The 21,327-nt window shown below is 39.5% G+C and overlaps 1 protein-coding gene across 3 annotated transcripts in view; it reads left to right on the top strand.

Moving 5' to 3' along the window:
* Window positions 1-20,540, top strand: part of atp13a3 (ATPase 13A3) — a 38,079-nt gene extending 17,539 nt beyond the window's left edge. The window contains exons 10-35 of one of the 3 annotated variants that reach the window (XR_010096315.1): window positions 1,199-1,271; window positions 2,473-2,604; window positions 2,730-2,912; window positions 4,473-4,630; window positions 4,967-5,155; window positions 5,309-5,370; window positions 6,604-6,754; window positions 7,214-7,333; window positions 7,542-7,559; window positions 7,817-7,970; window positions 8,343-8,463; window positions 8,663-8,787; window positions 9,241-9,401; window positions 9,844-9,972; window positions 10,061-10,140; window positions 10,375-10,417; window positions 10,509-10,618; window positions 10,829-10,925; window positions 11,013-11,085; window positions 11,178-11,355; window positions 12,142-12,320; window positions 12,805-12,893; window positions 13,130-13,210; window positions 13,950-14,042; window positions 15,083-15,343; window positions 18,987-20,540. Coding sequence is in view for 2 of the 3 variants with exons in the window: in XM_063494540.1 (XP_063350610.1) it covers window positions 1,199-1,271; window positions 2,473-2,604; window positions 2,730-2,912; window positions 4,473-4,630; window positions 4,967-5,155; window positions 5,309-5,370; window positions 6,604-6,754; window positions 7,214-7,333; window positions 7,542-7,559; window positions 7,817-7,970; window positions 8,343-8,463; window positions 8,663-8,787; window positions 9,241-9,401; window positions 9,844-9,972; window positions 10,061-10,140; window positions 10,375-10,417; window positions 10,509-10,618; window positions 10,829-10,925; window positions 11,013-11,085; window positions 11,178-11,355; window positions 12,142-12,320; window positions 12,805-12,893; window positions 13,130-13,210; window positions 13,950-14,042; window positions 15,083-15,280 (2,997 nt within the window). In the remaining variant the exon portion in view is untranslated. Of the gene's footprint in view, window positions 1-1,198; window positions 1,272-2,472; window positions 2,605-2,729; window positions 2,913-4,472; window positions 4,631-4,966; window positions 5,156-5,308; window positions 5,371-6,603; window positions 6,755-7,213; window positions 7,334-7,541; window positions 7,560-7,816; window positions 7,971-8,342; window positions 8,464-8,662; window positions 8,788-9,240; window positions 9,402-9,843; window positions 9,973-10,060; window positions 10,141-10,374; window positions 10,418-10,508; window positions 10,619-10,828; window positions 10,926-11,012; window positions 11,086-11,177; window positions 11,356-12,141; window positions 12,321-12,804; window positions 12,894-13,129; window positions 13,211-13,949; window positions 14,043-15,082 lie in introns of all 3 variants that reach the window. The other 2 variants (XM_063494540.1, XM_063494541.1) reach the window with 2 other exon arrangements.
* Window positions 20,541-21,327: the final 787 nt, after the last annotated feature.

Below are 21,327 nucleotides of genomic sequence, written 5' to 3'. Positions count from 1 at the left end.
CCAAATGGACCATCCCAGCCTTGCCGTAATGATCTATTTGATTCACCTTTTATTGTTTATTTTATTTTATTTTCACTTGCTAAATATGGGACAGACTTGACTGGGGAAAAGAAAGGGGAGAAAGTTATGTTGGTGTTTAGCCATGAGTGTATTTGATGACTTACCAGCAGTTTCTGCTTCTGTTTAAATGACGTTATGCATAAGTGGCAGTTCGCTAGCATAACAGATTTGTTCGCTAATTAGCTTCTAGCAGAGAGATTCGTTGTTATCGTGTTGTTGGTTCTGTGCCCTGTGTACCAGATGATAAACAGTGTAAAGTTGCCTTCAGTGCATAGTTGTATGCGGTGTGTTAATGCATAATGTCTGACTTTAAGTTTATGTAACCAGTCTGAAGTAATATGTCAGCTTATTTAGTTATGTACTGTATTTGAGTACACCTCAGTTGTATCTTTATGTTTATTGTGTAATTTGAGTTCTAATTGGTTTCTGTCTACAGAAACCACACACACACACACTCTTGCCCGCCTGTGGGCACATTCTCAATTGGAAATACAAAGAATGATAACTTTATTCCTGGACTCTGCCTGTTTGTTCCTCTCACATCTGAACATTTGCAAGTGTTCTGCCCCGACACTCTGAAGCGATTGCTGCCAGCTCAAATTTCTTTAATCCTTCTAAACATTCAGCATCCTTGGAATAACTTAAACTATTCAAGTATTTATGACATATTAGCCACTGATAATGTATCCTTAGATTTACTTATTGTATCATTATGTCAAAACACAATGATGACGGCTTACTTAGCTTTTACTTTTTTCCCACCTCATTAACAATGGGGCCTAAGCCCGGTTTGTCCAACTGTGTTTTTGCCTGATGGCGTTCCCACGATTGTTTTTGTTTTCAGGCTCAGATAAAAGTCTTTAAAGGGTGACTCATTTATATGGAACATTACATTAAGTACCACAGAATCAGACGACTGCCTGTTGAAGACTTTTTCCCCTTCTTATTTCCTTCTACCATTATGATTTATACCAGTGACTAAACTGAGTATCTAATCTAGCATTTTCAGGCCAACACAGTCAACCATGAGCCAGTAAACCACGTGAATAACTCAAATGAAAACATCCTTGCAATTCACAGATGTTCATGGGAATTAAAAGGTTTTTTTTAATCATTGTTATCTTTCTTCTTTCTCCAGCAATACGTCATGCTTCATGACATGGTGGCAGCTCACAGTATTGTTCGTGTGTCCGTATGCCGAACCAATAATGGTTTGTAAAACTTTTTTAAAATTTTTGATTTTGTCTTTTGTTTGAGATTCAAAAATGAATTTATGAACATAGGAAAAATGCAGCAGGCATTCTATATTCACCTAGTTTCAAAAAGTGATTTCCAATCCAAATCTGACAACAGGGATTTTTCTGCATTTATGCTGGGCCAGACCCTGCACTGGCTGCCCTCTAAATGTCCTCTGCTGTGAGACACTGCGACGTTAGAGTCTATATGACAGTAAGGATGGACAGTTTGGTCTGTTATTCTGCACAAAAGGTTCTGTTTGTGTTTGCAGAAGTGATGGCAATACAATCACCTTAGCATCTCAAAATGCATTTCATTAGTTGTCCAAAGGAGGGTGGTTGAACTTGGGTTTAGAGTTGTCAGGCATTGCTGTGGGGCACATAAAGTGTAAGGTACTGCTTATGATGCCTCAGCTTTTTCCACTGCTGCGTAGATAGGCATTATTAATGAGAGAAGTGCTGAACAAGACTATGAGGCTCTTAAACACAAATCTTTGTGGTGGGGCATGGTCTGCGGTGCTGCTGCAGGGGAGGTGGATGCACCTGCACGGCATGTTGTTGTTGTTGCTGCTGTGTGTCGCTGCAGGCTGGAAAACTGCAGCCGGGTCTGTAAAGAACTGTAATAAAATATGCTGAAAAGCATGAACGAGTGGTCGGGTCTGCTGTGGGTTTTCTTACAGTGGTGCCGAAACCCAGGAGGGTGGCACGGCAGACCCAGGACCCGGGCCAGCCAGTGAAGGTGCTGGCCCAAATGGTGGCCGATCCTTCGGCCACGCAACAGGAGCAGGCGGCGATGTCAACTAGGGGATAGGGGGTAGGTTCGGCTCGGGGGTAGGTGCAGTCAGGCGATGGGGATATGTGGCGGGGCGTGGTCTGTGGTGCGCTGCAGGGAAGGCGGACGCACCTGCACGGCATCCGCAGTCACGCCTGTGCTGACTGACTGTTGTTGTTGTTGTGTGTGTCTGTAAAGAGCGACAACAATATGACAATATGTTGAAAAGAATGAGCGAGTGGTCGGGTCTGCCTTGGGTTTATTACAATCTCCTTATCCCTGTTTCCTATCATGTCCACTGTCTACACTTGGAATACATTTCTCAGCTCTCCTATTTTAGGTATGATGTCTGTATGTGATTGCACACATTCACTCACTTTGTTTCCACCACATATTTCCTGGCAGATATCGAGGAAATTTTGTCTACTGATCTGGTGCCCGGTGACGTGATGGTCATCCCCAGCAATGGGACCATCATGCCATGTGACGCCGTGCTGGTCAGTGGCACCTGTATCGTCAATGAAAGCATGCTTACAGGTTGGTAGAGAAGCTCATGTAAAGACTTGTTTCTTCAAATTTTATTTCTTTGCGAGTTCCAAACAGTCTGGTTTTCCTCTTATGTATTTCTGGACGCAGTGCTAAAGTCTTTTAATCCTCATTAGGTGAGAGCGTTCCAGTGACAAAGACCAACCTCCCAAACCCAGTGCCAAGGGACAGGGGGGAGGAGGCTGGTAGTGCCTACAACACAGAGGAGCATAAGAGACACACACTCTTCTGTGGCACCAATGTCATCCAGACCCGCTTCTACACAGGCGAACTGGTCAAGGCTGTAGTGGTGCGCACAGGTTAGTTTTGGGGGTCTGGATTCAAGTGCTTTAATGATTAATGTGATTATAAGATCTTTTAAAATAAAATGGGGTACTGCTACAGTATAACAGTGAGATTTAGCCTATATGGAGCGATCGTGGCTCAAGAGTTGGCAGTTCGTCTTGTAATCGGAAGGTTGCTGGTTCGAGCTCCGACAGTCTCGGTCGTTGTGTCCTTGGGCAAGACACTTCACCCGTTGCCTACTGGTGGTGGTCAGAGGGTCTGGTGGCGCCAGTGTCCGGCAGCCTCGCCTCTGTCAGTGCGCCCCAGGGCAGCTGTGGCTACAATGTAGCTTGCCATCACCAGTGTGTGAATGTGTGTGTGAATGGGTGGATGACTGAATGTAGTGTAAAGCGCTTTGGGGTCCATAGGGACTAAGTAAAGCACTATACAAATACAGGACATTTACCATATGTTTAAGTTAGTGACATAGTCTCTAATGAAATCCTTTACTTTATCAAGCTCCCACTTTGCAGTAAAGTTGGCTGGAATAAAATGGTTTGTCAATTTAGAACAACAAGCTTGCTGTTTGATCTATAAAAGTCCATTTGGTCAGAACATTTTGCCTCAGTTCAAATGACAGAATGAAAGAAAGTAAGGGCCTGTCTCAATATGCGTACTTGCGTTCTCGTGTACTCGTGATACGTCATCAGTCGGAGACCAAGTACTGTTCCAATTCAAAGTACGCATCAAGCCGAGAACGTGAAAAATTCCCGATGTGTTCTCGCTCCGCCTCCGCGCATGCATCGGCTTGGAACAGCTAAATATCCCAGAATGCATTTCGTCCAAAACTCAAACGCGGCAATGGCGGACGAGCGCGGCTAAAAACGTTTAAATATTACTCTTTCTGGGTCACAAAATAAACTTTTAAGTTATTTTCAAGCGAGAATGTAGCTGTGTAAACTTCAAATATCTGCTCGATTTATCAAGATATCATATATTTCCAAACGTCTGTGACCCGCCGGCTCTATAGCAGACCGCGAGGTCAAGGATCACTAGAGCCGGCGAGAACAGCGGACTCCCGGCACATCGTTTTCAACCCCCCCGCGGTCTTTTCACTACTCAGGTTAAACAAACCCCAGCAGCTGTCTATTGTATTGAGTGTCCACTAAAATAAAAATAAAAGCGTTCTAACATCTCACCTGCTTGTTTTTATTAAGGCACACATGTACACTATTTTTATTAATAGAGATTTCGCTACTGAGGTTAAACATGATATATAAGTCACTTAGATCACTTGTAAATGTTAATGTTTGGGTTATTTCAGTGTTTTATTTGTTCCTGAGTAAATCAGTTTGGCTGTGATTAAAGTTAAGCTTCATAACATATTACTCACAGTTAAATTAAGAGGGGACGGCAGTAAAAACTCTGTGACATCATCAAGTACGCTGGTGTTCCAATTGTACAAATCGCAAGGCCGTGCTCGCGTTCTCGGCAAGTCCGGACTCGCCGAGAACGCGAGTACGGACTCGCGTACTTGAGAATTAAGAAAGGGCCTAAGACTTAAAAATGACCACAAATTCCTTTTCTTCACTCAGGTTTCAGCACAGCTAAAGGCCAGCTGGTGCGCTCCATCCTTTATCCCAAACCCACCGACTTCAAGCTGTACCGCGATGCCTACCTCTTCCTGTTGTGTCTGGTGGCTGTGGCTGGAATCGGCTTTGTTTACTCCATTGTACTCAGTGTCATGAACGAGGTAATGCAGAAAGTTAAAGGAGAATGATCGGTCTCCTCTTTCAGTTTTTCTTTTTCTCCAAAAATCTTGTAAGATGATTACGTTTTCAGTCAGATGGTTTCCCTTTTTAATGCAATACAATTTAATAGGGTTAGTTGAAATGCCTGAGGCAGCTGTTCTAAGAGTGAGTCATCCTCTGTGGCCAGTAGAAACAAATATTTTGTTCTCCAGAAAACTGACAGCCTTCTCATACATTGGTGTGTCTCTTAGCACTGAAGAACATGGGCTGTTTGTGAGTTGTCGAGAATCAGGGTTATCAAACATGCAAACGTCTGCAGTTTTTTGTTTGTTTGTTAGGTGCCAGCTAAGACCATCATCATTGAGTCCCTGGACATTGTCACCATAACAGTACCACCGGCGCTGCCAGCCGCTATGACAGCCGGCATTGTGTATGCACAGCGACGCCTAAAACGTATTGGCATTTTCTGCATCAGCCCACAGAGAATTAATATCTGCGGACAGATCAATCTGGTGTGCTTTGACAAAGTGAGTCTCTTATTTATTCAGATTATCAGTTGTAAAAGACGGTGCTTAAGTCACTTTGTAGAATTTTAGTGCCATGTCATATGTAGAAGCAACTGGTAGCAAAGATCACTCCGAGTTGATTCAGTTGAATTTCATTATCTTTTATCTTTAAAGACTGGAACTCTGACAGAAGATGGGTTAGACCTGTGGGGAGTCCAGAGGGTTGAGAATGGCAGGTAAGATGCTCTATGCCCTAAATTAGTAAACGTGAGCCTATTTTACTGCATGTTGTAGCCTAAAGAAACTAAAAATCTGAAGGTGTCATTTATTTCAGCCACTGATAAACTGGTAAAAAGAGCTTAGAGTATACTGGAGTATATCTGTGTAACATTTCATATCCCTGTAAATCAGGGATGTCAGACTCATTTTACATTGTGGGCCACATGCTGCCCACTTTGATCTTAAATGGGTCAGAACAGTAAAACTCTGATAAATGTGTAAAATTCAGTAACTACAAAATATAAAGTTTTCATTTAATTTTTCAAAGATTTCCAGTGGGCTTGAGTGGATTCTTTGCTGGGCTGATTCTGGCTCCCAGACCTTATGTTTGACACACTTGCTGTAAATGCACAAATTACACTGAGGATCTGGGGTGTTAACATTAAATTACATAGAAATTTACTAGTCTTTTAATCAACTTGGATGTGTTGTTCCTGTCATGGTTGTTTCAAACAGCTCAGAAGAAATTTGGATACAAGCAGAAACCAAGAAATCTGCTTGTCTCTGAGATTCCCAGTGATTCCTAAAACTGATCATGTATTGTAATAAGCAGTGGCTGGATGATGTGTCTTTTTTTCTAGTACTAAGGTTATCATTAGAAAACTGAATTGTAATAGCTCTGAATTTTAAAGGCCTAATCATTTATTTACCAGATTGATTAAAAGTTTTTATCTTGCAAATGCTCATTTCTCATTCAATTTCTTGCACGATCTGATATCCTCGTGTTGGTGTTGTTCCCACATCATCATAATAAATGTTGTTCCAGGTTCAACATTGCAAGTGACCAATCACATTGTTGTGACGTCATACTTTTGCGACTTCGGAAAAAAACGCTGTAAAAAGAAAAGTACTTAACTTGCGAGAAACCGCCTCTGTCCGGCGATCCAGCAATTTGAATTCTTTGCATTTCAGGATACTGTTCTTTAATGAACGGTAAGCATTATACATATTGTCCTTGCAACATTGGAATTTCATAATTGAACGAATCGCTTGGCTTGCAAAAGTATTACGTCACAACAAGGTGATTGGTCACTTGCAATGTTGAACCTGGAACAACATTTATTATGATGATGTGGGAACAACACCAACACGACGATATCAGATCATCCCAATTTCTTATGACTCCCACAATGTAGTTAAAGGAGTATAATTTAATCTCTCTTCACCGCCCACTTCTTCTGCCTCTCCAGCTTCCACCTGTCAGAAGAAAATGCCTACAAGGAAAATCTTGTCAAGTCCCAGTTTGTGGCTTGCATGGCCACATGCCACTCACTTACCAAAATAGAAGGCCAGCTGTCTGGGGACCCGCTGGACCTCAAAATGTTTGAGGCTACAGGCTGGGTGAGTTCATCTGTATCTATCCATGAGCTAAATGTCGGTAAGGGCAGGCTAGAGTTATGAGACTCATGAATCCATTTTTTGATGCAGTGTCCCCTTTATCCTTCCTTCTCTGTCAGTATTTAGGCTGGATACAATTTTGCTAAACTGGGCATTATCACATTATTGCTTTATAACCTGCCACAAAAACATCTGCATGATTCCAATCATGTTGATGGCTCGAGATTAGAAAGGTCCTCTTCTTTTGTACTAATCTAGTGTACGAGTTTTAGATTATATACGAAAGCTGTGCTGTTCTGATTTTTAGTCTGACTGTCTTTGGCATGTCTGGATAAGATTATTCAAAGTTAATGTTACCTCTGCCTAAAAGACATGTAAGCATTATTTCAATGTCTTAATGATGCATATCTAAAAAGCTTCTTGGTATGAAATGTAAACATTTACTTATATTTACCTGCCCAGATCCTGGAAGAGGCTACCGAGGAGGAAACGTCTCTCCATAATCGTATCATGCCCACTGTCGTTCGGCCGCCTAAGCAGCTGTTGCCCCCGGAGCCTGCTGTAACACCAGAGCAGGACATGGTATGTACAGCAACCCGGTTGTTAGCAGGACACCACAGGCCTTCAGAGTCCAGAAGAAAGTATAAAATTATATGAATATATCTGTCCAGCATTTAAACGTGCATTTTTTTTGTGTGTGTCCATGTTATTATAACATTAAAAAGAACAGTGTATTTTTACTCTAAATGACTGGTTTATTTGTTGTTGTGTGTTTGTTTTGTTTTTATAGGAACTCTATGAGCTCTCGGTAAGTAGTAGTTGTATTTCTTTTCATGCCTGTCAAAGTTAACTGTTCATTTCATTTTTTTTTTTTTTTTTTAAAAGAGTAATTTAGTAATGTGAGTATTTGTGTTTTATTTTTTGTCTTTACAAAACAGATTCCCTCATTTCTATAGTGCCTTTTTGTATAACTGATATACTTTTAACTCGATTTTAGCATTTTATCTTTCTCTTTCTAATAAACAAATAATTTTATATTGTTTGTCTTTACGTGTGCATATGCAGGCAGCCTATGAGATTGGCATTGTGCGCCAGTTCCCTTTTTCTTCAGCGCTCCAGAGAATGAGTGTAGTAGCTCGTCTCCTCGGGGAGAAACGTATGGATGCCTACATGAAAGGTGCACCAGAGGTTGTGGCTAGTCTCTGCAGAAGAGAGACGGGTGAGGTGTCCAAAATGTAGAGATGTGCATGTTGTCTTACAATTTGTTTTATTTTTTTCTTTTATACATTTTTCTACAAATGTATCTTTGTCCTGGTATATCAATGATTTTGTCCCAAAAGTAGATTCTGTTCATCTGGATACAGTGTTTTCTGATGAGCAGAATCAACCTTTTGGGACTTTCTTCCCTGAATGATTGAGCATACTTCAAGATAATGATTTTGTTGCTCCAAAATTAGTATTTAGTGTTGTTGTTAGTGTTGGTGCCTGCACTATGAATCTATAAATCTTGGGTTTCTGTCTTCTTTTCTTGCTGTTTGTTACTGATGAATCACTGATCGGCTCTCCTGTTATTGTATTCATTTCTTTGCAGTGCCAGAAAACTTTGCAGCGGTTTTGGAAGGCTACACAAAGCAGGGTTTCAGAGTCATTGCTCTCGCTCATCGGCGGCTCGAATCAAAACTTACTTGGCACAAGGTCCAGAACATCAACAGGTAGTGTACTTTGCATTGATGTAATACATGCATTCTGTGATCTGAATAAGAAAATAAAGGGAAGTGGCTCTGTGTGGAACAAAAAAATATCTACTCAAAAAATTTTTAATGAGAGATAATTTACTGGGAAGAAATGTATGTTTAATATGGGGATTTTGTTAGACACAAACACATTCATATATGTCTTTCTTTGATTTAGGGATCACATAGAAGCAAACATGGAGTTCCTGGGTCTCATCATCATGCAGAACAAGCTGAAACCAGAAACTCCAGGGGTGCTGCAGGACCTTCATCAAGCCAACATTCGCACAGTCATGGTTACTGGTGAGAACATGCTGGTATTTTCCATCATTGCATAACAAATGAGAGGTCACAGGTATGCCAGCAATAGTTTACTCTGCGTGTATAGTTTAACCAGCTGTTCCTGTCTAGACTGACTGTACTTGGCTGTGAATCAAATTCAACTTTGAACCTTAAAAAGGATTGATTGTTTAACAATTGATCCATGGTTTGCACGTACTCTGGCTTACGTTTAACCTGTTTTTTTGCAAGCTCATCCATCTCCATTAGCCCCCAAACTCTACTGTGGTGTCACTTAGGGTGAGGTGGCACTGAGCTTGTATTTCATCATTCATAATTCATCATCTATCATCAGTCACAGCCAGGCAAACCCTTGGGTAACTTATTTATAACCCAAGGCTGAAGATGAAAACATGACAAGCAAATGACTGAATTGTGGGATGTTATAGCAAAATTAATATTGTAATCACTTTGCAGGTGACAACATGCTGACGGCCATCTCTGTGGCCCGCGACTGCGGAATGATCCCTCCCCAGGACACAGTCATAATTGCCGATGCCCTCCCTCCACACGATGGACAAGCCGCCAAGATCACCTGGAGATACGCTGACAAACCTCGCAATGCATCCCGACTTCAGGTGAATCGATGGGTCTAATTCTAACACTGGTACAACACACAGACAGCAGAACATACTTCAGCTAAACATAGCTCGTAATGTCACATATAAATTGAGCAGTATCTTGTCTACTAAAGGACATGTAAAGGTTTTCAGCAGATCAAATACAAAACAAAGGTGTGTGATCAGATCATCCAAATCCCATGACCTGTTATTTGATTAACATCAATTACATGTTATAGAAGTTATTTATTGATTAGATAAAATGCAGCAGATTTTAACATTCAATAGTGAATTTCTGTGTGGGTTCAGAACCTTTGTTAAATAACATAAAGATGTCTTGTTGATTGTTAAAACAGTTCAAAGACTTGGTTTTTAGTGATTATTGAATGTTACTGTTTTTTTGTTTGTTTGTTTTTTAAATCTCAATGCATTTCTTAAAATTTCTCATACTTTGGAACAGGAAGTGAACATAAGCCTGGAGGATGTCTGTCACATAGATGAGCCCAAAAGCCAAGAGCTCTACCACTTTGCTATGAATGGAAAATCATTTGCTGTAATCGATGAACATTTCCCAGATATGCTTCAAAAGGTAAGAAACTGCTGAAATGAAAATGGAGCAGAAGTTGCATCAAATACGTCTTTGTTTCTGACTCCTGATTGTGTGTTCTGCTTTATAGCTCGTGTTGCGCGGCACAGTGTTTGCCAGAATGGCACCTGACCAGAAAACCCAGCTGATTGAGACACTGCAGGGTGTCGAGTGAGTATTTAGTCAAATATGGGATGCCGCTTTGAACTTGTCAAAAATGAGATTTCAACGTTTTATTATTAACATTCCCATCGTGTGCTGCTGGACAGTTTGTCATTAATGAGCAGCAGAATCAGCTTTTAAGTCAAAAGTGAAAGTTTGTGGCGTTGTAGCTTTGATCTTGCAATGACTTTAAAAAGCATTACACTGAGTAAAGAGTTGCTGCTTGTTCTCATGTGCTCACAGCTACTTTGTTGGAATGTGTGGCGATGGCGCGAATGACTGTGGGGTATGTACACCTTCATCATTTGGACAACGGCTCTCTGTAATGGACACAATCTGACAGCAGTATGTATATAATGCTAACTTATCTCACCCAGGCTTTGAAGAGGGCTCACGGTGGGATCTCTCTGTCAGAGCTCGAAGCCTCAGTAGCATCTCCCTTCACCTCAAGGACCCCTAACATCTCCTGTGTCCCTAACCTCATCAGGTCTGTATTTTTATTTACATGCTGATCCATAAATGAATAAAACAGTATTAAGAATAAGTATCTTATAGGCTGAATTTGCAGTCTGGCAAATATACACAGTACCACACTATTATTCAAATGTTTTGAGCAGTTGAATTCATTGTTCTGGGAGGAAATCTTTTTCCAGTTATGTTGTTAAGAGATACGACACAGTTTGCTTTGTTTTTGCAGGGAGGGCCGTGCTGCTCTTATCACCTCCTTCTGTGTGTTTAAGTTTATGGCCCTTTACAGCATCATCCAGTACATCAGCGTCACTCTCCTCTACTCTGTACGTAAAACCGTCCTGCTTAGTTAGATGAGAAATCCAGTGAATTCAGATTTTTGTCATCTGTACTGTGTTGTTTTTGGTTTTTAGATTTTAAGTAACCTTGGCGATTTCCAGTTCCTCTTCATCGACATTGCTATCATCCTCCTCATTGTCTTCACCAGTAAGTACAACTAAAGTATCAAGGATAAGCGATATGTGTGTTTATTTGTTTTGAATGTAATAATCCTCACTATTCACTCTGCCTTTTATCAGTGAGTCTGAACCCAGCGTGGAAAGAGCTGGTGTCCCGTCGTCCTCCATCAGGTCTGATCTCAGGGCCTCTGCTGTTCTCTGTGCTGACCCAGATCCTCATCTGCTTGGGCTTCCAGATCTGGACATTCCTTTGGGTCAAACAGCAGTCCTGGTACAAAGTTTGGACGCCTCTTACCGAGTGAGCACTGACTATTACTTCTAATGTGTAGCAGACAAATACCCAAATCAAATAATAACTTGGTTTCATTATAAGTTTTAAACGTTGTCATGTTATCGTGTTCCACATTTTGTCATGTTATATGTTACATGATGGATTAAATTCTGCACACAATAGAATTTAATCCACCACAATAAAATTCTTGCAAATGTATTAAAAATCAAAACAAATATATAACATGTTCATAAGTATTCACAGCCTTTCCCGTGACACTCAGAATTGATCTTATTGTTTCCACTGATCATGTGAGATGGTCTTCAACTTGATTGAAGGCCACTTGTGGCGAATTCAGTTGATTGGGAATGATTTGGAAAGGCACACATGTCTATATGTAAGATACCATGTGTCAAAGCGCAAAGCAAGCCAGGAAGTCCAAGGAATTGTCTGTAGACCTCTGAGACGGGATTGTATCAAGGCACAGATCTGGTGAAGGGTACAGGAACATTTCTCCAGCACTGAAGGTCCCAGTGAGCACAGTGGCCTCCATCATCCATAAACTGAAGAACTTTGGAACCACCAGGGCCTTAGTCAGGGAGGTGACCAGATTTGCAAGAATTTCAAGTAACGTTTTTGCTTTGTCACTGTGGGATTTGTGTGTATAATTTTTGCGTTGAAAAATGAACTTAATTTATTTTGGTAAAGCCTATAAGATTCTGAACACGTGAAGCGCTGTGATTACTTTCCAGATGCAGTATAAAAGGACCACAGAGTGAAAATGTTCTTAATGACTTCTCTGTCTTCACGCAGCGTCTGCAACCTCACGTCACACATTGAAATGGACTTTGGAAATGAGACAGAAGAGGACGAGCACAACATCCAAAACTATGAGAACACTAGCCTCTTCTACGTCTCTTCCTTCCAGTATCTCATTGTTGCTATTGTTTTCTCCAAAGGCAAACCTTTCAGGCAGCCGAGCTATAAGAATTGTAAGAAACTTGTTCCCTAACACCAATACAGTGGAACCCCGACTTACGAATACCCCATTTAACGAAAAATTCAAGTTACGAAGGCACTTAACGGCAAGATTTCTGCCCGTGTTACGGCAAAATGCCCGCGTAACGAAATCCGCTGGCTCTGATTGGCTGAGCCCAGAATGCCCACAATGCCTTCCGAATCATGTGACAACTCCCTTGGCTTTTGTACTTGCACTTCGCTGTTCCACTTGAACGACGTATTGTTGTTGCAAGGCGCGATGGGTGCTTCGACTTATTATTAAAGTTATTAAAATTTTCGACTTACGAAAGACCCTCGGGAACGAATTAATTTCGTAACTCGGGGTTCCACTGCGTGTGTGTGTGTGTATGTGTGTGTGTATGTATGTGTGTATATGTATGTATATGTATATGTGTATATATCCTAAAACAGTAGACTCTCCTAAACTCTAATTTTATTTGCGTGTACTCTTCACAGGGCCTTTTGTGCTGTCTGCCGGGAGTTTATATCTTTTCCTGCTGTTCATCTTGTTCTACCGAGTAGACGTCATTAATGAGTTTATGGAGGTGGGAAGACATTAAATGCACACTTTATATTCTTCAATGTAGGATACAGCTTTATTTATCACATCAGGCTCCATCTTTTCTTGGTATTTATTCATGTAAATGGAGATTCTGATTTTGTTTTTGACTTACTGTAGTATTGCGCGTGCATAAAGCTTTAAGGCAGGGCTGTCTTGGTAAGACTAACTTTATAACTTTTTCTTGTCGCTTCATTGATGAGTGTTTCTCTGTCTGTGTAGATTGTTTGTATCCCGTTTGAATGGAGGCTAAAACTTTTCCTCATCATCCTAGTCAATGCTGCTGTGTCTGTTTTGGTGGAGGTAAGATCCACACGATAACACTTGGGTAACTGCCGATTTTTTTCCCCATGTTCAGATTTTGTTTTCTCATGCAGTGTGCTCATCTTTATCTCATTTAACTGGACAGCAAGATCAGTTTTGTGTTGTAAAGCAGAAATGGAAAGAAGCAAAGTGTGAGGTTTTTAATAGTTAACCATTTAAAGAATGTGACTTTATTTTGTTACAATATGTGCATTTGTGGGTATTTTTCTCCACATATGTTTGTCTAATTAAGGATGCTTTTCAGAATTTATTTCTGTAAACCTTCACGACACTGGATTATTAATGCCTGCCTGCTGACTCGTTGGAGCAGTATCACTGTTTCTGCCCTCCTTTTAGATGGCTGCCCTTGCATTCACGTACTGCTTAGTATGCCCCTGTAGATGGAGCCTTTTCCTAAACTAACAGTGCAGTTTCCATTCATCTTTGAAGTGAATTGGAGGGAAAAAAACACAGCAAACAGATTCTGTTTCATCAAGAGCTTGCAGTATGTTTTTAGACGACAATAACCGTGCACGGCCTTCTTACTAATGAGCTTAATTTTAACCTCACATGCAATGATTAACACTCAGATTCATGGAAGGGAAAACAAACTGCTATACTTGGTACTTTAAAGCAGTGTGGCACTAAAAATCAGTTGCGCACCTCTATAACAGGAGCTTTGTGAAATCAAACCAGACTCTCTGTAATTCTTTCCCCTGCCCACTGCACCATCCCATAGACCGTCATCCTTGACATCATCTTACGGAAGCTTGTGTTCAGCCGAGACAAACAGGGCAACTTTGGCGTCACTCCTGCTGCCCCGGCACCACAGGTTGGAAAAATCTGACACCTTTTTCTCTAGCCCTTTCTTTTGACTCTTGTGTGGTGTTCTCTCTCTCTCTCTGTTCCCACTTTTTTTCCTCTAATGTAACTGCTAACCACATGCATGTGCAAAACCTCAGTCTTCTTCTGATCTGTACGCTCCTCCCTTTGTCCCTCTAATGAGCACACTGGTCAGGGCTTAAAAACGTGGTAACTCAGTTTTATTCAGGCTGAGCCACATGACATCAAATGTTGAAACTATTGCTAGATGTCATAGATTGTTGCTATTGAAGCAGCGCTGGCCTAAACCCATAATCTCATCATATCTAATGTGTGTAGTTTTAATGTTTTTCTGTACTGTAGGTCATTTAAATAAGCGATATGTTTCCATGCAACAGACATGCAGAATGCTGAGCAAAACATTCATCTACTGTTATTAATAATAACAATAATAATAATACATTTTGCTTTTTTGTCAGTCGCTCCAAGCCTTAGATATTTCCCATTGCCTAGCAAGTATGATATATTAGCCCCCCCCCCCTCGGTAGTCTGCAGGCCCTCTGCTTGCTGCCCTTCTTAGCATCACTCAACATTGTCACTGTATCTCATTAAGTGTACTATGTTTGTATTTGAATAGTCAGACCTTAAATGTCTTTGTCAATGTGTGGTTTATAAGTTACACTTTTGTCTATGTTTTTAATGTAAAGATCCTTTTGTCTGTTTGTTCTTTGAATCCATGAGCTTGTTTTTAAGGAGAAGGCTCAGTCTTTAAGCTGTCTGTTGCCAACTCCTGTAGACTAGAATCATGCTGAATTTTGTTTTAATCTGCATGCACGCACAGTTGTTATAGTTTATCAGTGTCAAGAAATATGCATATTACAACTTTGACACTATATGAGCATATTTATATTTTGCATGTAGCAGTTTTGTTTGATTTGGATGTTCAGGTATTCATTAAAAAAAAAAACCCACACACACAAACTTTGTCTGTCAGGGAACCTTTTTGCATTTTTACTTATTTGATTATTTTTCATGTTGTGGTATTCACAGGGAGCCAATGATCTGTATGGACACAAGTCTCTGTCCTGCCAATGTTGCCCCCGCAAGATGAGACCCAAAGCTCGCTACATGCACCTTGCCCAGGAGCTCAGTGTGGACCCTGACTGGCCTCCAAAGCCCACCACTACCACTGAAGCCAAGCCACGCCCAGAAAATGGCTCTGCCTATCAAATCATAATCAACTCCTAGCACCCCACAGCCTGTACTAGCTTATCCAGCTTCTACCTTTCATACAGGAAACATGCATATGAGGTGTGTTCAGTAAATTTCAATGGAACTGTCATGGGATAACTGCTTGCCTTCACTGTTCGTGCTCCAATGCTGTATAGTTTCAGATACTGTATTATTGCGCAAAAAAAAAAAAAAATCTATGACACACATCTACCAAATGAATTTACATTGAACTTCTCTCAGTACTCTTGCTCTCTTTGGTTCACCCCCACACACGCTCTCAGGTCGCTTTTTATTTATCGTTAAAGGTGCAATATGTTGAACACCTTACACTCGAAAAGGTCAGTGTTGTTTTGCAGGGGCATGCAGCAGCTTCTCTGGAAGTAGTGCTGCTTTTACTTTGCTTTTACTTTGCAAAGAAGGATAAGTGCAGCAAACAGCACAAGGCTAAAACTGACCATAGCAGGTTGGGCTCCACTGTTTTACATTGACCTTATAAAAGAAAAATACAATCTCTGGGAAGAGCTCTTCCTTCCTTCATGTTAGACTGACGCAGGCTTTATGCAATAGTGACTCAGTGTCTCACCTTGAGATACAGTGCGGTATTACACTTCAGTACGGGCTGGCGCTACCTCGTTATCATCCTTACTTCAGTAGCTGTCATACAATCTTCTGATAATTTGTTAATTTTTAAGCAGTTTTAAGCTACCAGTCTTGTATGTTTCACCTTTAAATGTCACAAATTGAAATCTTCCTTTATTACAGTGTCTTTACTGAAACTAAGCAGCATTCAACTCAGTCTAGAAGGAACGTTGAAAAGCCATCAAAATGGTGCATTGGCCCCTTCAAATGAACGTTCAGTACAGGTTCAGCATAACCTCGCTTTGTGTGTGTGCAAGGGGGTGGAAAAGAGAGCCCGGGGCCCACTACAATCCAGAGCTAGCCTCTCACATACATGTTGTGTCAGAAATCTCAGTTACGGTGTTTAATCCTAATTAAGTTATTCCTTTTATATGATTGTCATAAATAACAAGGTCTGCAGATTACAATATTGACCACAATACTAGAGTTTTGATTAAGAGTGGAATGGGATGTGTAGGTGTTTCAGAGAGCACTGAAACAGAGAATGGAGAAGTACGGCGTTGGATAGGATGCGTTTCTCAACAGACATTTGCACATATCTTAGCTGATGTGAATATTGCAAGCTCTAATTGCTACTGTGTAGTGCTCTTTTGCAGCTAATGTAGATACATAGAATTATGTAAGTGCACCGGCTTAACCACCTAGTTGTCCTTCATTAGAAAGCATAGAGAGATGAAGCTTATCACGAATGCCAGGGAGGACTGAAATGAACGCTTTTAAAAACAGAATTCAGTCAGCTGTGGGGAGGTTTGCAATTGTATACTGGCTGCAATTAATGCTTTGTGCAGTTACACACCCATAAGGGGAAGTACCTTTTATATTCCTGCTTTGAAGTAAAGACACACACATATTTCTAATTGGCTATCAGAGATCATGTTAAACATCTGAAGAATACAGAATTATTTTTTAAATCTACCATCAGATAAATTTGTTCCATGATTTGTTGACCTGCTATAATTAGATGTGACCTGTTTCAAAATCAGCCTGTTCTCAGGAACTTCTCATTTCCATGGTTAGGAAGGTTAGGGAGAGTGTTTTTTACAAATTGATTGGGATTAAGTGTCATTTATGCCAAGTTTCACTCAACTTTCAGTCAGGCCATTATGGCTTGGTAAATAATAGGGGGGAAAACCTTGATGCTGCAGAAGGATATGATTATGTTTAAAAAAACAAACAAAAAAACAGTGAATATTTGATGTACTTCCATTATGGGTTTTTTGTTTGCTTGTTTTGTCCAAACATGCTACCTCTAAAACAAATGACTGAATTCTCATCTATCTTAACAGTACTGGCATTAATGCTAATATATCATACTAATAGATAGAATTTACATAGAATATTGCATCTTTATAATAATTGTCAGGATCATATGCTGTTAACGCTGACTGGGAACAGCAATGCCTCCGTTTGGCACCTCCCTATCCATCTATACTGCTTTGGCCTTCTAGTGCTGAAAATCTAGCAAACTCGCCTCTACTTACTGTGCTTCTCTCTACTCTTTCAAATTGTTTTCTAGTGTGTAATAAGCTTTATAGAATTATGGGCTGCTAGTGGAAGTTTAAATCATAAAAATTTTGTTTGCATCTACTGTATGAGCCATGTCCTGTCTGCAGAAAACATGGAAAGACATGCATGAAACCAGCTCTCTATGGCCACGCTCTGAAGATAGTTGATGGTTGCAATGCTAGAAATATCACTTCAATTACAAAGCTTAACTATAGAATTAAGAAAGATTAACATTACATTTATGTATTACAAAAAAGGAAAGAATCTACATCAGAAACGGCATGAATCTGTCTGATTATTGTGGACAGCTAACCACATGCATGATACCATATGAATCTAAACATCTGCATATTCAAAGCCTTTTTAGATTGGCTCCAAAAAGGCAGAAATACATGCTCACATTTTCAGTTTTAAAAGGAGATTTCTTCCTATGGAAGACTGATTACAATACTGTACTACATTATAGCAACTGTGCACCTGATCCACTCGCTGTTTTAAAGCACTCATGAAATGACAAAACCTGTACAAGATGGATGTTTACGCAGCCAAATTTCTATATTACACGTAGCCTGATTGCAAAGAGTCAAGAGCTGTATTTATGCTCACTCCTCTTTTTTTGGCATTTACAGTAACACTCCATGAAATGTCTTTCAGACTCACCCCACTAGATTTTGAAGGAGCTGTAAATGATTTAAGGCTCTCCCTAATAAAATCTAATGGGGAAAGTTCAGTCTTTTAAAATGGGTTTCAGTCATTACTGATCAAACAGATGGATGAGAAAGATGAGCATTCTCATATGAAAGAGTATGAAGATTTTTTTTTTTTTTTAAAATGTGCATTTATAGCCATGGACGTGGAGAAATGGGCAAACGTCTTTACAGGCAGATTAAAAACCAGTATAGGGTGACTGTAGTATCACTTTAAACCAACTTGCATAAATCAGGTTAACTGTATCAGTGTAAGTGTAAAGCCTTTCATGAATTGTAGTGGTTCAGTTTCTTCAGAGTGCTCATTAGAGATTATGTGACGCCGTACAAAAAGAAAAACGATTAAAAAGAAACTTGATTCCTCCAGGGGAAAAATGGAGCAAATGAATTCTCAGACATCCTAATAGCGCTGTTATTGTCTGACACTTCTTCAAGCATTTATCTGGTCCGTTGATTATGATTTTTTTTTTTTCTATACAGTGGAAATTGTCATATTAGTAATAATAATGTAATGTTGCTCCAGTGCTAAAAGCCATTTCAGCAGTGTCTAATCAGATGCATTGATGTGAAAGTTGGGCTCCATGTTGCATAAACCTTTCCTTGGATGCATTGTTCATTATTATTTTGTGCGTAAAGAAGGCTCTATAGATGGGATGCAGATGTGATGATTTGTATTCATGCGAATTCAAACCATGGCTCACATTGGCATTTTTGTGCTCATTAGCAGAATGGTTAAAGTGTGTCGTCATGTTTTGATATTTTAATCTTGACTGAAAGTGATTTGGCTTGTGTGCTCTGACACTGGTCACATCTGTCACACGACTTTCTCGCTTTTTTATATTAATTATATATATGTTTTTTTTTTCTAGGTGACTTGTGAGGTTAAGAATGAATGTAATGCAAAAAACCTACAAAATTTAATCCAATGCAATATTACAATTATTGATATTTCCAAAGACTTTTCATCACACTTTTTTTCTTTCCAAAAAAAGACTGAGTGAAAGAGAGAGGTTTCATCTGTCCTCTGTCAGTTTCAACATAGTAAAAGACGGTTTTTAGTGGTGATAATGTTAATAATGTTAGAGGTTGGATCATATATGAGATGTACATTTCTAGTGTGTGCAGAAGAGTCGAAAGTTATAAAAAAAAATTATGGTTTTTGAATTATCAAAGGGCTGGTGTGTCTTTTTCTAGTTTTTTTTGGTACTGTGTTACAATCATTTGTCTATTTTTGATTTGTACTGTCTGATGGATTAATCTGTACTTTCACTTTTGTTATGGAGTTGCATTATCTTTGTTTTGGGGGCATAAATCCTGGGCATTTATTTCATAGTTTGAATCGAGTTTTGCAAAGTATGATTAGGGCACTTGGATTAATATCATTTGGGCAAAAACGTGTTATAAACTTCATCCCAACCTTCAGAGTTTGGATGAAGTGAAATGTTCACCATCCTAATTTCAAAGATTTGTCTTTAAAAAAAAAAAAAAAAAAAAAAAGATCTGTTTCTGTTTTGTTTTTCACTTTTTCTTCGGTTTCTCTTGTGTGTAAACTTTGAATTAAATTCTGTCACAAAAAGGGAATTCAGCTGCAGTAGGTTAGGCATCTCTGCTTAGCTCATTCAGAATATGAGCATCATCTGACAATCTTCTCTGTCCTGATCGTCATATGTATGTATTTTACTTTGTTTTTTTTGTCTAGAGTTTTTTAAACACTTCCATGTAAAATGTAAATGTAATTTAGCAGAATGTGCATTGTTGTTCAACATCAGAGGCCTGTTGTCATACATACATAGCTGCTTAGGAGCAAAATGTTTCAGTCTCAGCTGCGTCATCACTGTGCACTTCAACACAAACAGTTCCACCTATAGATGTGCAAAGTGTGAGTACTACTATTGCTGTTCCCTGTACTCGGGTTTTGCCTTTTACTGTAACAACTGTATAGAAGCAGTGGATCTTATGCTGAAACCTCTATGCTCTTAAACAGGTACAGGACACCAACTGTTCAGTTAGCATTGGCCTCTTATTTAAACCATGTATTTAAAACACACCACCGAATGGCATTTAGATTAAATCTAAATTTAATCTGAATTAAATCTGAGTGAATGAACACTCGTGGATGTCGTTTCCTCAGGGAACTGGGTCTATTTGATCATGTATTTGTTCTGAATTAAGAAATAAAAGTTGAAACCCAAACTGAATGGGGGGGGGGAACAGTTGATTTAATAACTTTATCACAGCCAATCTGGGTTTTGTTTTTGTTTTTTCTTTCAGGGCAATTTATTTGCTGTGCTTATTATTTGCAGGTCCCTTACCTCAGCAAGAGGGTATATGTATTTACTTTTTAGCAGAGATGTAAATTTTTTAAAAGAATTTTGTACTTTATAATTTATTTCTTATTTATTTTAAGTTCTTTTTCCCTGAGGATTGTATTTCAAATTTATCTTGATTTCTTTCTTTTCAATAAATGTTTTTTAAAGCAACCTTGATGATAATAGTAATTTTCATGAATAGGATAATGTGCTGCAGAAAATTAAGTGGAAGAAGATTTAACAAGAATCAACCTGAGCAGAAAATACATTAGCTTGCCTATTTACAGAATTGAACCCCCAAACTGGGATATGGGTTATTTACATGTAAAATTAAAACATTTTAAAATATATTACTTTTGTTAGTGTTGTGCGAAAGTCTTGAGTCACCTCTCATAACCTATATTTTGTTTCCAAGGAGCCAGACTTTCTTTATACTGGGCTATGACTGATTAGAGCATAAAAAGACACTTAACTCAAAGGGTAAAGCAATGCTGTCTGCTTGTAACAGACAACTTGGTAAAGAACCAAATTAAAATTGTAGTTTTAGGCAAGGTGCAAGCAGCCCATCGCATTTTTTCTACCCTCTTTTTAGTTGAATCTACGTAAAATGCCGGAGATGATAATTTGAGAGGCATGAAACGGTACTTTTGCATTAACAGGCAATTTCTCCAGAAAATTTAAAGTATCTCAGCGTGAAGTGCAGTGTTTCTTTAAAAAACTGAGGAAACAGTTTCAGGCCTGTTACTTCTTTTTCCTCGACTTGTCCTATCTACATCACATAGACCGTATGCATTTAAAAAAAAAAAAAATAGGAAAAAATCCAACAAAGACCTGAGATCCGTGTGAGCCACTGTTCATGGAAGCTTCATCTGAAATGGTCTCGGTGAAAGGCTAGTTATCA

The sequence above is a fragment of the Pelmatolapia mariae genome, linkage group LG15, assembly GCF_036321145.2.
Source record: "Pelmatolapia mariae isolate MD_Pm_ZW linkage group LG15, Pm_UMD_F_2, whole genome shotgun sequence".
Classification (NCBI taxonomy): domain Eukaryota; kingdom Metazoa; phylum Chordata; class Actinopteri; order Cichliformes; family Cichlidae; genus Pelmatolapia; species Pelmatolapia mariae.
The sequence above is the reverse complement of the archived record's forward strand: the minus strand, read 5'-3'. Positions and strand labels throughout refer to the sequence as shown.